The sequence below is a fragment of the Vicia villosa genome, linkage group LG3 (assembly GCF_029867415.1).
Source record: "Vicia villosa cultivar HV-30 ecotype Madison, WI linkage group LG3, Vvil1.0, whole genome shotgun sequence".
Taxonomy (NCBI): domain Eukaryota; kingdom Viridiplantae; phylum Streptophyta; class Magnoliopsida; order Fabales; family Fabaceae; genus Vicia; species Vicia villosa.
In genome coordinates this window covers 186,459,355-186,475,251 of record NC_081182.1, presented here as the reverse complement: position 1 = coordinate 186,475,251, position 15,897 = coordinate 186,459,355, and the positions used below count along the sequence as shown (strand labels likewise).

The following is a 15,897-nucleotide window of genomic DNA, read 5'->3' as shown; positions in this document are numbered from 1 at the left end:
TTATTCTTCAAATTGAAGATGATCCTAAAACATATAAAGAAGCGGTGACTTCTAGGGATGCTTCTTTTTGGAAGGATGCTATCCAAGATGAAATGGATTCAATTATGTCAAACCATACTTGGGAACTAGTTGATCTTCCGAAGGGATCAAGATCCATTGGATGCAAATGGGTGTTTAGAAAAAAGTATCACAGCAACGGTACATTAAACACCTACAAGGCTAGACTAGTAGCAAAAGGATTTAGACAAAAGGAAGGTATTGATTATTTTGATACATATGCACCAGTAGCAAAAACTACAACGATTAGAATATTGTTTGCACTAGCTTCCTTGAACAACCTTATTGTACATCAAATGGACGTTAAAACAACATTCCTAAATGGCGATCTCGATGAGGAAATCTATATGGAGCAACCAGAAGGCTACATACTTCATGGAAATGAACAAAAGGTATGCAAACTTATCAAATCTTTATACGGTTTAAAACAGGCACCAAAACAATGGCATCAAAAATTTGACACTGCCATACTCTCAAATGGGTTCATTCCAAACTCTTGTGACAAATGCTTGTACACAAAGGTGTGTGGAAATGCTATAATATTTCTATGTCTATATGTTGATGACATGTTGATTATTAGCAATGAAATGAATGGAATCTTAGAAACAAAAGGATTTCTAACTTCCACATTCAAGATGAAAGATCTTGGCTCAGTTGACACTATATTAGGGATCAAAGTAAAACGAAATAGTGGGGGTTATGAACTTAATCGAACACATTATATTGAAAAAATGTTGGAAAAGTTCAAACACCTTAACTTTAAGGAAGCAAACACTCTGTTCGATCCTAGTGTCAAGCTTCAAAAGAACAATGGTAGATCTATGGCACAATTGGAATATGCAAGTGCAATTGGATGTCTAATGTACTTAATGCAATGTACCAGACCAGACATAGCTTTTGCGGTTAGCAAAATGAGTAGATTTACTAGCAATCCAAATGATGAACATTGGAAGGCCATAACAAGGATTTTTGGATATTTGTTAAAGACTAAAAGTCTTGCCTTCATTATGGTAAATTTCCTGCCATACTAGAAGGATATACCGACCCAAGTTGGATATCAAGCGTTGGAGATTATAAATCTGCAACTGGGTGGATATTCACATTAGCTGGAGGTGCGATCTCTTGGAAGAGTAAGAAACAAACATGCATTTCTCTCTCAACCATGGAATCAGAGTTTGTGGCTCTTGCGTCTGTTGGACAAGAAGCAGAATGGTTGAGGGATCTCTTATTGGAGGTCCCATTAGCTAAAGATAATGTATCAAAAGTATTGATACATTGTGATAGTCAAGCCACCCTGGCTAGAGCATTCAGTAAAGTATACAATGGAAAGTCTAGACACATAGCTCTTAGACACTCTCTCGTGAGAAAAATGATAAAGGATGGGATCATTTCACTGACATATATACAAACAAGCTATAATTTGGTTGATCCTTTTACTAAACCACTGGCCAGAGATTTAGTAAAGTCCACCTCGAAAGGTATGGGAAAAACTCCTTGAATGAGGAATCCGACAATGATAGCAACCCAATATGAAGTTAATACATCTTAACCTAAGATTCAATGGGTAACAACAAGTCGTTGATTTGGAAAATTGGTGCAACATTTCGTGACAGTGTTGACTATAAGAAATCGAGGGTTGAGTTTTAATGAAGTTCTATATCGAGGATATGTATTTGAAGAGATACTAATGAAACTTCACCTATATGAATTTCGAGATGGTGCCGTCTCAAAGTGAGATTTGGAGTTTCTCTCATAAAAAATTCATGAAAACAGGAAAAGCACATGGCCATAAATAGTGCTAGGCGAGATATGTAGGCGAAGAAACTCTAAAAGTGTGTGTATAACAATGTCGGTATGATCACATGGGATAATGGTTCAAAGCATAGCTACCTAACGTTCCGATTAGACTTTGCGTTGTCTTTACTAAGGTTAAGTTCAAATCGAAAGATACCTAACTGTATTAACACTTTTATCTTCTATATTCTGGAATTGGATTTTTCATTATTAGAACAAGTGGGGAATTGTTGTAATTAATTCAATTAACATTACAATTTGTGTTCTAAAATGACAAAGTAGTAAAAGTGGGTAAATACTAATAAATGCATGTAATGAAGTCCCACATTGGAAGATTCACTCACTTTGAAAGCCTTTATAAAGAGTTAATATCATTAACTCAACAAAAGGACAAAAGAGGATAAAGTGTCACATTGACAAATGTGGTGGTCCCAAGCATTATGCCACTTGTCCCAATCCTACAACCACTCGCCTCCGGCTCCGACTCCGACTCTGGGTCCGGGGGCGTGGGCGTAGAGGTGCTAGTGGCGGCTTGTAGACGGCACTTGAGCACTTACGCACGTCGCATCGAAAAGTTGGCAACTGTTCACGATCTTGCGCAAACTCGATAAGGCTGAATTATCCTGGGTATTCCTGCATCAAACTCTAAGACATTCGAGAGTGATATGGAGTTTTTGCTATGGATTATCCAGGATTTGGTCTTTCAGAAGGTCTTCATTACTATATTCCTAGTTTTGATTCGCTAGTTGATGATTTCATCGAGATTTACTCCAAAGTCAAAAGCACCTAAACTCGCATAGAACTGTGTCTTGAATGTAATTAACACCATGTCGAAATTGAACACAGCTGCTTTCTGCCTCGTAAATCTTGTGGTATTTTTGAAGATATATCTCAAAATTAAACTCAAAAAAATTCAGAGATATATCTCCTAAATAAATTTTGATAAAAAAAATAAAAATTTAGTGCGTCCGAAAATATATCTTTAAAAACACCCAAGGATATTTTGAGATTTTTAAAAATGCGCTGAATGTTAAAAATTATTTATATTGGAACGGAATGAAATAAAATAAAATAAAATGATAGGTTTTGTCATCAGTTCAAATCGAAGGATACAAAAATGGTGGAAAATGATAGAATGAAATGAAATACATTCCATCCAGTTCTGCTCTATTTCATCTTTTTTGTTCAACCAAAAAATGAAATTTAAATTTATACCATTCCATAAAGAAAAATGTTAGAAAATGCTCAACAGCATCTCTGATAAAATATAAAATATAAAATATAAAAATATAAAATATAAAATATAAAAATTTGTTGAACTATTTTATGATCTTTTTTGTTCTGGTCTTTTTTTGGGGGGACAAATTCATCTCATATTTTCTATCAAATATAAAATATAAAAATTTGTTGAACTATTTTATGTCTTTTTCAAAAAATCATTGTATATGCAAACTTTCGTGCAAACTAATAACGCTCATCTTAAAAATGTCTGAATCTCGAAAGTGTTATTACCTCCACAGTATCTCTGAATTGATAATATAGAATCAAATAACATCTGAACCTCGAAAGTGTTATTACCTCCTCAGTATGACTGAATTGATAATATAAGATCAAATATAAACTATATTTAGTCCGATATTATCAATTCAGACACACTGGAGCGAGACAGAATAGGCTCATAAGATTTTTTTACTTAGATGAATAATAAACTGAGATAATTGGGAGACCACACCACAAGAAAATTTCAAATATTCAAGTATTCAATGCTATTCATTTCCACTATCCAACACACAAATTTCTTTCCCCTGATTCTAGATCTTTGAAATGTTCTATACCAGTTTTTGAAAAAACTAAAGTTACACATTAAAAAACATTAAATAAAAAAGAGGCATCATCTGTATTCCTCAGGCAATCGGTAACCTGGCAAGACTATCTTGTTTGCAAACATTTTGCCAGTCTTTGGCATAACATGCCAGTGCAAAGTAAAGTTAAATTCTCTGCCGCGCAAATTGCTTCCCTGTACACACGAAAAACGGGTATTAAGAATTAATGACATTTAACGCAATACAGATTAGACACAATTTCCTTGAAGAGATGAATACCTGATCGATGAAGCGGTATTTATTCGATGTGGTGATTGTAAACTTTGAGTGCTCTTTAGACTGAATGATTCCGTCCCAGAGAGATATCTGTAAAATGGCATCTCAAGAACCTAAGTACTAGAAACATATATGACACAGCATATACAGAACATGACAGAGATGCATGCAGCATAGCAAGCAAATACACGGTTATCCGAGTACCATGATATTAGGAATAACGTAGACAAAACATTGAACTTGCCACCACATTAATAGAAAATGAGATCCACTAACAAACTATTAACATTTTTAGTTTTTATTTTCTAAATTTTGTGTTGATTTTAATAGAAATCCGAAGATGCAAGGTAGCTAACGAAAGAAATTGTACCTGATTCAAGGCATGCTTTGGAGTTACATATTCAGCGGTTAAAAATACAAAAACCTGCAAGCATAGGAAAGAAGCAAAACTAAGTTCGTCAACAAACCCAAAAATACTAGATATGCAGAATTGACAATATAACAAGATATGCAAAATTAGTTTTCATTCTTTCTTCCCATCGATTCCTGATATACATTTCAGAAAGCAAAATAAAAAAGTCAAAATGCAAGTTGAAGTCGAGAACCTGTTTTGTATTCCACGTGAAAAGGGTTTGTAAATCTGTTGATATATTCAGTGTCAAGCTAACCTGCAAGAATAGAAAGGTTCTTGTTTCAGATAGGGAAGCATTATGAAGTTTGGTAAAATGGTTAAGAGATTAAAGGTAAACACATATACACATATGAGTTTCAAGTGCTTTCACAACTTAACAAATCTTTGTCTACTCCTAAGTTGAGGATACCATCAAGCTAGATAGGCAATCAGTATAACTTAATTTCAATCACTCAAATTACTGACATATAATTACTGCCATACCAGTCCTCAATTTCAATTTTTAGCTTAGTTGAAAAGTTTAAATGCCAAGTCGAAAGTCATCATCAATCAAACCCTTGATGTACAAATGTTGAAAGTCTACATAAAATGCCTAAGTTGAAGACAGCATAACTCTTAAACCAGATAAGCATTTGAGATGAAACGTTTTTCAACTGTCTTCTTAACCCTAATGCTGTGTGTGTAAAACCTAAGTTCAACGAAGATGTATAGCTCAGGCTGGACAATGAAAACCAAATCATGACTTTTAAAGCTTTACTATAAGTGACTTAGATGAACAAAATTTTGTATAAACCAAAGGGACTCTATACGATGCTTTGGTCAAGGAAACAAGTATAACTCAGGTAGGGGGTAAAGTTATTGTGTTGTTCTTAGTTCAATTGTGTTTTTTGCCCTCTTCATGTAGCTCACATTTTACTGTTAGTTTTTGCATGTAATCTTTTTTCTCTCTTTCACGACTTGTGCTTAGGTTTGATTCAAATATAAGTTACTTTTGCCTTTGCAAAAAAAATTAAACTCAAGTAAATTGAATTTGTCGAAGTCACGCCTAGAAAAGGAGATTATATCTGATATTTGGTATTCAAACTTTATATGTTAAGGAGCCCTATCTAGATAAATTAAAGACTAAACAGACTTTGCAATCTCATACAGTACATATAAGTTGAAATGGAAGATTTAGAGAGATAAAGGAAAAGTAAATTTTCAGAAATCAAACGTAACGGCAATACAAGCCCTAACCATTTAGCAGCAGCTAAAGAGCTACTCTGCCACAACTTGCAGACGTTAAACCGCTTGATAGCTGGTGTTAAGTGCCACAATAGGGGACATTTCTGCTCAGCTATAGCTATTTTACACACCACAAAACAACCTATGCGACGGTTATACTGGAATTTACCCATGACCAACTAATGGAGAAATTTCAAATTTGAACCCAAGTCGTCACAGTAAATGTCAAGAAAAGATCAGACCATACGTGCCTCGGTGTATAATTCTGTTCTAATAGTAGAGAAGACAACAAATATAAATGATATCACAGTAGAGTTGTCAAAATCACGTTAAGCCGCCGCGAGTTTACAAAAACTACCGTGGTTAATATCCATGTTTGGTATCACCATGGGGTTGCTAAAATCATGTTTGGTATCAACTAAACTAAACTGATTATTGTCCATCAAATTCTCCCATCCTTATGATTCTCCCTCCAGATGTTTCCTCTCATTCTCTCATTCACTAAATTCCCGTCTCAATATCATTCCAGTACATCACAAATATGAGTTGAATATCTATCTATCACTCTCTTAAGTATGAAACTCATTACGTTTACACACACAAAAATAACCCTATACATAGACAAAAACTAAAAAAATAACAACACTCGTAAAAAATAAAAATTTCGTTGGGCCTAACTCATCCCTATAAAACTAACTTGTAAGGTGGAAAGACCAGGCACATTTGGAACGTGGAAAGAAACGGTGGGTGGTCCGATAGCAGGTGGCCCAACGGAGGAGCTTAAACGAGACTCTTAATATCATATTAAGAAACGTTATTGGGCCTAACACATCTCTACAAAACTGGTGGCATGTAAGGTGGGGATTGTCCCTCACTTATAAACATTTGTTCATGCCATATATTGTTCGATGTGAGACTCTTAACAAAAACAAAAGTGTAATAAGTCATTTTAATTCTTGACACAACGGTGTATCAAAATAACAACAACATAGATAAATTGTCACAATAGTCCTCAACATATCAAAAAACTACAAAAGCATACAATGTGTCTTTTGTGAGTGTCATTTGGTCCCCAAATGACTCTTTCATTAGTTAATTGGTCTATAAAATTCCCAACAAAAAACAAACTTAAGGAGTTTTTCTGCAATTTCAACACAATCAAAACCTATACTACTCAATTTCACAAACAAAATCACTAAAAAAACACACTATAGAACTCAATTTAGTCTACAAAAGTACTAACAAAAACACAATTAAGCGTACTTCCATAAATTTCAACATGATCAGAGGCTACACAAACAACATCTCACACATTTTTAAACAACAATCAAACAAGAACAAACTAACGAACAAATTACCTCATCATTTCCATTCGGCTGTTTCTGAAACCAATTGATATTCAAAACCTAAACCCACAAAAAAACAAAACAAAGTTAAAATCAATAATCACCAAAACCGAAAGGGGTTTAAGTTTTAGATACACACCTTGACTTCAACAGTGGGAGATGGAGAATTGAGTGTATCGGTGAAGGAAGCTATGGCGCAGATGAAAGCGAGAATCGTAACCGCGAACGTGAATAAAGCGTTCGCTCTGTAACCAAAGGAATGCATTTTGATTCAATTGAAGGAAACTGTGAGAGAGAGAGAGAGAGAGAGAGAGAGAGAGAGAGAGAGAGAGAGAGAGAGGGGTTTAAGAAGAAGTGTAATGACGGAGCAAAGGAAGAATGGTGTTTTGTGATTGGTTATACCACGCGTTCGGTGGGGTCTTATTGGATTATTAGATTATTGCTGAAATTAATACCATATTTGCCTATTGTTGATTATTAAAAGTGTACTTGTAATGACTATAATTTTATTTTTTTTAAATTAAAAAGTAGTTTCTTTAAATTGTTGGTGAAAAAAGTTTCGACCATTGTTAGGATTATAATAATAAAAAAGTATATTTTAAATGATTTTTTAATTATAATAATAAAAAATATTGTTATTCATAATATTTTTCTTAAAAATGAATTCAATATAATTTTTTTAAAATATTTAGTCAAAATAGTATATATTAAAATACACTTGTATAAATGATAAAAGTATGTTTAAGTAAGAGGAAAAAAATTTATAATCAAGTTCTCAAATGGTATTTGATATCATATAACACTAACATTCAATAATTTTAAAGTTTTAAGCTAAATATTATTTTTTTTATCTCTTATGTTTATTTCGAGATCCATTTTAGTCTTTTAACTTTTAAAAAGATTAATTTAATCTTTTATTTTTTAAAACAATGTCGCGTTTGTCTTTTATGTTAGCTCTGTTATAGACATGTCATGTACATTTGGCGCTGACGTGGAGTCAAGCTACAATGAAACTTACCAATCATCACAAAACCTGCATTCGACATTCTCGATCTCCTCGATCATTTTTTCATTTGCTTCCACTTTTACTAAGTTCATTAATTTCTCAATTGTTTCTCAACTTTACAAGAAAAAATCCAATTTAATTTTGCTACTCTTGTTATATGTAGTGTATCTCCTTTTCTCAGTCTTTTCATCGAACATTATACGGTAAAAGAATTGTGCTCTTACTTACTTTCTCTAGTTAATTAAGAGACGAGGTTATAACCAAATCAATGTCAAATCTTGAGGCTCTTATGTGCTCGAAGAAGAAGATTTTGGTGGAGTGCTTTGTTAAATTTAGATGGATTTTTGTCATTTTGGTGCTTCTTCATATTTCCTCCACTTTAAAAAAATAAAAATAAAAAAAAAATATAAAAAACCTTGGGATATGAGATATGAATGGAAGTCCTTTTAGACGCGATAGAAGGAACACAATGAGAATGTCCAAAAGATTGTCAATCGTCTCAAAAAGAGGAATCCTTTAAAGGATAGTTTTGCCTACACTGTATGTAAGAAATGGGTTAATGTTAGGATGAGAAATGTCGTCTACAAGAGGTCTCATCATTTTGAGGTTGATTTTTCTCCTATTAAGAACATACTTGATATCGAAAAAGACTGAATGATTGTTAGGGTAGAGCCTCGTGTCAACATGGGGCGGGGTGACTGTTGTAACATCCTGAATTCGATTAATTTATTTAATTGAATTTTTATTGCATTTATATAATTATTTGAGTGATTCAGTCTATTTTTCGATACTTTTTTCTCGAGTAGTCACTGTTCGGCTGTTGTTTGAGTGTATATGATGAATTTAAATGATTAAAGATGAAATATTGTGACGGGTTAAATAATAATTTAATTAATCTTATAATTATAAGACGTGAATTATACTTATGTATATGTCTTATGATATAGTTTATATAATTATGTGGTAAATATAATTATATGTGGTTATATTGTGGTGTGTAGTTCGAAGTGGGAGTTATTGCGAGTGCATTATGGCATGTTGTATATGGTTAGAAGTGGAACCATGAGTGTTGTTACATTAATTGTATGTCATGCATCATACATGTAAGTGTTTTGAAATAGCCCACTCACGGGTTCAGAAGTAGGGACAAATGAGTAGTCTGAGATTCAGGAGTGGGGACCCGATTCAAATGAGAAACCATTGTTGAGCGGACGTGATTAATAACAAACTTTTGATGTCCAAATTGGTACTACATGCATAAAGTTGAGTTGTGAGTCACACTGCATACATAAAGGCTATTTGAGATGATTGTTGTGTAACTTGAATGCGTGTTATTGATTATGCAATTCAAGCTACCCTTGCATTCTTTTACACCGTTAATATATTTGAGTGCATTCTCATCCCTTTGTTGTTTGTTTTGTGTTGTTATGTAAGTTGTTGTACAAATAATCAAGAGGAGTAAGTGTTTCAATGAGACGGAAGAGGACTATGAAGCTCTCTTCATTTTCTTTATTGTTTTATCGTTGCTTAGTTTGAATTATTGTTTTGATCTATAACATCGAAGAATGAGTCGTTTAATTTATTTTAAATTGATGTGTGAATTTTTGATAATTTCATTAAGCACTTTCTTTGACAAGATAATAGAAGTTTATGGTATTTATTTGAGTTCTGCTGCGAGTTTTTGAAATGAATTTGAAAAGTATGCATGTTATGTTGAGTAACATTCTAAAATGATAATTTTATTTTTATTGTATCACACTTATTGAAACCCCGTCATATTGTTTTGATTCAATATATAAAAGACATTGTAAAAAAATTTGTTCAATTCAAAATAACTCATTCTCTCTGTAACGACATCCAATGCGTTGATTTTAACGCTAAACAGGACGCTTCGTCTCATCATAACCTTTGAGTTCACATTTCCTCTTCTCTAAGAATTAGACACTTCATGGTAACTAGCACTAGGAAAACTTTTTTTTTATAATTTTATTTATTAGGTTTTTTTTTAATTTTACAACTAAAAACAATAAATTTGTGAACAATAATTGTATTATCTATAAAAAAATTAAAAATGTTATTGAAAAGTTAAAACTACATCTCAAAGTTAGATATTATTTGAGAGGGACAAAAGGGTAGTCCTCTAATGCTAATGAATAATTTTTTTATAAAAAAATATAGTGATGAAAGGATAATTCAAAATACTGAAAAGCTAAAATCTTTGAGGTCATTGAACACATACAAAATAAATTATATTTACTCTATTTTATTTTAAGTACATAAATTATATTTACTTCATTATAAAGAAATTTGTGAACTCTCCAGACAAGAACATTTCATGTTATTAGACCACTTCTTGTGTTATTTACTTTTTATATTTTTGGGATTTTCTAATATGATGTTCCAATAAATTTCATCAACATGTACATATGCATTTATAGTTTTTTTATTTGATCAAAAAGTTATTTCTTTTAATTTTAAAAATAAATAAATTTAGAGATGAATTGCTATGTATTTAGTGTAAACTAGTAATATACTCGTGCGTCCGCACGGGTAAAAATTATTTAGTAGTGTAAAATTATACTTTAAATTAAGAGTTGTGTTTAGGTATATTTAACTGCAAATTAAAAATAAGAATTTTGTGTCTCAAATAAAGACAATTGTAAATTAAAAAAAAAGGTATTTTACAGATAATGCCCCGTGAGAAAAATAAAAATTTTGACATTTGAAAATAAGAATTTTGTATTTTAAATAAAGGCAAATGTGTATTAAAATAAAATATGTATTTTGTTGATAGTGGCCCGTGAGAAAAAGAAAATAATTTGACATTTGAAAATATAAATTTTGTGTCTTAATTAAATAAAGACAAATGTTAATTAAAATAAAATAGGTGTGAGAAAAAGAGAAATTTAACTGACTATGGTTCGTGAAAAAAGAGAAATTTTGATATTTTAAAATAAAATTTCGTGTAAATTTTAAAAATATATTAATTAATATTTTTAATAATAGTAAATAAATAGAAATGATTTTATATAGTGTAAAATCTATTTAAATATAAATATAAATTAAAATAAATTATTTAATTGTAAAATGAATAAAAATAATAATTTAAATTCAATTGTATTGAATAATCTTATATAAAAATAAATAAAGAATTCGTAAGATAAAGAAAGAAAAAAGGGGAAATTTTAATGTTTGAAATTTTTTTCATTGTGAAATTCAAACCACAATAGTTTTAATGAAGTGGTTTTAGTGAAGAGAGAGATAAAAACTATATAAAAGTGAAGTGGAAGTGTGTTGAAATGGGAGGGTGGTGTACGATGGTTTTAGTGAAAAGAAAATATATGTTGTGAGAATTATTGGATTGCAATTAGTTTATTACAGTGTTTTAAAAATCGGACCGAACTGGCCGGTTGAACCGGGAACCGGCCATGTAACCGATCTGGTTTGATTGCTGGATCAGATATGCCATTGAATCGGTATGAACCGGTCAAATTGTGAATTTATTTAGGATATGATATTTTTAAAAAAATTTAAGTATCAGTTATATATTGTAGAGACTGAATCATCATGTTCGACATGTTTTATACCTATATAGTTTTGTTATAACGACCGGTCTATTCAACCGAGTTATCCGATTTAATTCGATTTAATCATGCGATTCGACCAGTGACTCAGTGGTTCGACCAATAAACCAGTGACTCGGTACCCTCACCGGTTTGATGGCCGGTCCGATTTTTAAAACACTGCCTAAAATATTTTTTGGGTCCATGGCTAGTAGAATGACGCTTTTGACCTAACGTCGTCGGTTTAATGTCAATAGGCTAACCTTATAGCGTGAGTTTCGTTCGATTAGGAACGATCTTCAATCTTTAAAGTAATGAATGAAATTGATTTATTTTGTTATGTGTCAAATTGTCAATTACCATATTAGACTACAAACTAGTCCTCAACCCAAGTAGACACAATTCCCCTCAAGGTTTGTGAGTTTTTAACTTGCCCAACTCCAACTTATATTTGGCACTCCAACATGTGAGTTATTACCTTTATGCCCTTACTAAAACTTTTATATGGGATTTTGTATTGCACTTGCCCACCTCCAGTAAAAAATCATTAATTTCTGTTAAATATTTGAAGAAATACCTGATGTTTCAAAAAATCAGGTATAGTTTTCCGAATTTTTTAAAATTGATGGTAGTTTATATTCGACAGAAAAAATTTTAACACTACCAAAAATTTCAAAAAATCCGATAAACTACCACACTTTTTCGAAAAATCTGATAAACTATGACACTTTACGAAAAAATCGGTAGTGTAAAAAACTTGTTTGTGCTTATTGAATATGTATTACCAACTTTCTGAAAAATCCGGAAAATGATAAAAGATACTAGATTAATCAAAAGAATCTGGCATGTTAAATTTATTTTAAAAAAAACCGCTAAAAAATTCATGCCGACAATTTAAAAATGAACTACCAAAAAATTTCATTCGCACTTTTTCACTAAAATTTATCGAGAGGCAATTGCAGAATTAAGAAAATATGCGGGAGTGTCAAGTTTAATTTCGAAGATGGCGCAAGTTTAAAATCTATCTTCTGTCCTTTTATGTTCTTCTAATAACAAATTCATTGTACTTGTACTCAAAACCATGCATTTGGCTAGTTGCTCATCATCTAGACCCCATGTTTTTCCTTCCTAGAGAGGAATAGATGCACCCACATTCAGTCTTTGCTTGGACAAAGAACCCACTTTCACATCAGAAACATATTCTCATCCCAACAACATTGTGATTAGAAGAAAATGTTGTCTATGTGCTATATTTAGTCAAAAACACAAAGGAATGTTCTCTGTATTATAATGATCAGCCAAAAATGTCTTCAGTAACAAATGATTCCTCCTCAGTATCAATACATGAAGATTCCGAAGGTATCTGAAGTGATTCATAGTTTAATTGCCTAGAAGCTTCATACAAAGCTATGCCAACACTTACCGATAGATTCAAACACCTGACGTACGTTTCAACCATCGGGATCTTAAGAGTCCCGCCACCAAATGGTTCGGTTTTGCAGTCTAACAACGCTTCGGGCGGAAGACCAGTAGTTTCAGCACCGAATAATAGATAGTCACCTTTTCTGTAGGAAAAATCCTGCAACATACAAAGGAACCAATAATTAACGTTTTTCGATACCAAATAGATTCAAAATAAAGGGACTACGATATTAAACTTAACGAAGAGAAACTCACCGAATGAATTTTTGTTCCTCTCTTTGTGAATGCTAGCAATCGCTTTTCACCTTCCTGTACCAAATAATAGACATGTAGAGTCAAAAAAAGTTTACAACGATGATTCCAGCAATTTAGTTTTTAGGATGATAATCACCTGTTGCAAGAAATAATCACGAAAACATTCCCAAGAATCGTGAATTTTGACAACCACGTATCTGCAATTTTGTGTTAATACGGAAAACAGATATAAAAATGTAATGCAATTACGTCTTTCTTTGTTTTGTTTTAGATAAAACAATATTATATCAGTTGAAACTTTCCTCGAAAAACCAAGATTATCAAGAATAGCATAAGTGATGCAAATGAATACAGGTATCAACTTTAAAGAAGCACATATCGATGGATACGGCCAGTAGTCCAATCCAGCTCGCTTTAGTTTGGTATCATCCACCTTATATCCCAAGGGCTGAAAAGATAGAGAGGTACACAGAGGCTATGATTAGTATTTTACAGTGCTGTTAAATAGCGGCTATAGCGGTACAATAGCGTAGCGGAATTTGGACAAATGATAGTGTTTTACAATACACTATTTAATACAAAATGTTGTTAAATAGAGGCTAGTGCCGCTATAGCATTGCTGCATAGTAGAATTTGAACAAACGGCTATTTTCTGTGATCCGCGATTGACAATATTAATGTTTTGCAACAAACATGAAAATATAAGATAATCTAAAACATCAAATGGAAAAATTGGTTGATTTATAGAAAGTGAAACTCACCCCAACTAAGTGTAGTCCAACAGCTGATGCTGCACATGTTCTAGCAATGCAGCCGGTGTTTCCTGGAATCTAACAAGAACAATATGAATATCAGAGAACCCTTCTGAAATTGAGAGATATCAAAGCTATAAATAAGTTACTAGAGTCTAGTATCATGATTTTTTCGTCGAAGAGTCTAGTATTAGTATGAATAAAAGTCATAAATTTTTCTTCGGTAACATTCATGAAGTGCATCATTTGAATTTAGACTATTTAAGTCTCTATGCTCTTCTTTTCATCCCTCTAAACCAAAATAATTGCAACAATTACAACATTATAGAAATAGTTAAATCTCAATCTTTAAATAATAACCAAAATCTTCTTTTGAAGATTGATTTTACATTCACATATGGTGTAGATGTAGAAATGTATGTTTGTTTCAATTTTGGATGGGATAAAACACTTCACACTCAACTCACATTTAACTGAAAATAATTGTTTATGCGAAGATACACCGGGTCTGTTTAGATTGACTTATTTGAGCTTATCTATTGACATAAGTTTTGTGACACTGTCTGGGAGAGACTGTCAAAACAACTTATGACATTTTTCAAACATATATTTTAACTTATTATTATAAGTTCTCCAAGATAGTTTGTAAAGACAACATATAGCATATAAAAAAATAATTTAAATATGTTTAATATTTTGTTATAAAATGGCTTATACAAGCTTATCCATAAGCGCTTTTTTTTAATAAGCAATTCTGTTATAAGCTTCAAATAAGTTGTTTATCCAAACAGATCCTAAGTTGTTGAATCTAAAATGACCTAAGATTTGATACATTCATATAAAAGTGGCTCGAACAATAAATTCAAAGCTAAAAATCAATTCTAGAATCAAGTTTCCCTCCTTCAAAATACAACTAAACAAACACAAGATGTGTAAGTGTGATGTCGGACATGTCTTCGATTATATGAAACACAAACAAATCTATAAGAAGGCATGTCGCGTGTCAGTGTCCAATACTTATATGACACCTCTATAAAAAGGCATGTCGCAGTGTCAGACACTTATATGACACTCATATTACATTCGTACGACACATTTGAAAAAGTCAAACAAATGTTGGAAAAATGAGGCAAAAAGTGTCTTGTTCTGGTGTCCGTGTTTCATAGCTTCAATTAATTAATTAAGAGAAAGGTAAATCTGAAATTGAAGTATAAAAAGTTGTTATGTTACCTGAGGGGAAACAAGAACAACTTGAAGAATCTTGGGATGTGAAGCTTCATTAACCCCTTCTCCAACACCTCTAGGCAAAGTACCTTCCTTGCTTATCTCAGCAGCAGCAGGAACAGCAGAACCATCTGCAATAACATTCAAACAAAAACAACAACATTAGAATAACTGAAACAAGAAAACAAAAGCAAATTAAAATTAGCCATAGAGAGAAAGAGAAGGATTGATTACTGGTGAGAGAGGAGTATGAAAGGGGAAAGAGGCGAGGAGAAGAAGAAAGTGAGGGTTTGAAGTGAAGTAGATTGAATGTTTGACGAAAAAGAGAGAGTTTGGAACGGAAATGAAAAGGGTTTGATGCTGATAAGTTGAGGGATTTCAGAGTGTCCATTATGCTTCTCCCTATCCGATGCAGAGACAGTGTTACATTTACTTGAGGTTCTGTCTCAACTGGCATGCCTTTCGCCCTTTGTTTTTATAAGTGTGCCTTAATTTTTGCTTGGATATTAGGCAAATTCTTAGCTATTATTACTCCTTTGATAATTTATTACTCCTATTACTTCTAGAGTGTAGGGTATCTCATTGACATATTATGTTAACCGGTTGCCCTTACTCCTTGTTATAGTTTTTAATTAATTTTAATTAATTTTACATAAGTGTAATTGATTACATATTATGTCAACTGATTGTACTTTGTTAGTGGATGTTTTCTTAGTCAATTTACAAGGGGTGTAATTGGGGTG

At 32.2% G+C, this 15,897-nt stretch overlaps 2 protein-coding genes across 2 annotated transcripts; both read right to left on the bottom strand.

Annotated features, from left to right (window-relative positions):
• Window positions 1-3,593: 3,593 nt before the first annotated feature.
• Window positions 3,594-7,261, bottom strand: LOC131662672 (signal peptidase complex subunit 3B-like). Its single transcript, XM_058932518.1, has 6 exons — window positions 7,072-7,261; window positions 6,945-6,992; window positions 4,556-4,618; window positions 4,321-4,374; window positions 3,954-4,040; window positions 3,594-3,868 (listed from the first exon to the last, which is right to left on the bottom strand). The coding sequence occupies exons 1-6, from the start codon at window positions 7,195-7,197 to the stop codon at window positions 3,743-3,745; spliced, it is 504 nt and encodes a 167-aa protein (XP_058788501.1). The 5' UTR covers window positions 7,198-7,261; the 3' UTR covers window positions 3,594-3,742.
• Window positions 7,262-12,296: 5,035 nt separating this feature from the next.
• Window positions 12,297-15,634, bottom strand: LOC131657013 (uncharacterized). Its single transcript, XM_058926534.1, has 7 exons — window positions 15,389-15,634; window positions 15,161-15,285; window positions 13,940-14,008; window positions 13,568-13,626; window positions 13,315-13,375; window positions 13,179-13,232; window positions 12,297-13,080 (listed from the first exon to the last, which is right to left on the bottom strand). The coding sequence occupies exons 1-7, from the start codon at window positions 15,609-15,611 to the stop codon at window positions 12,796-12,798; spliced, it is 876 nt and encodes a 291-aa protein (XP_058782517.1). The 5' UTR covers window positions 15,612-15,634; the 3' UTR covers window positions 12,297-12,795.
• Window positions 15,635-15,897: the final 263 nt, after the last annotated feature.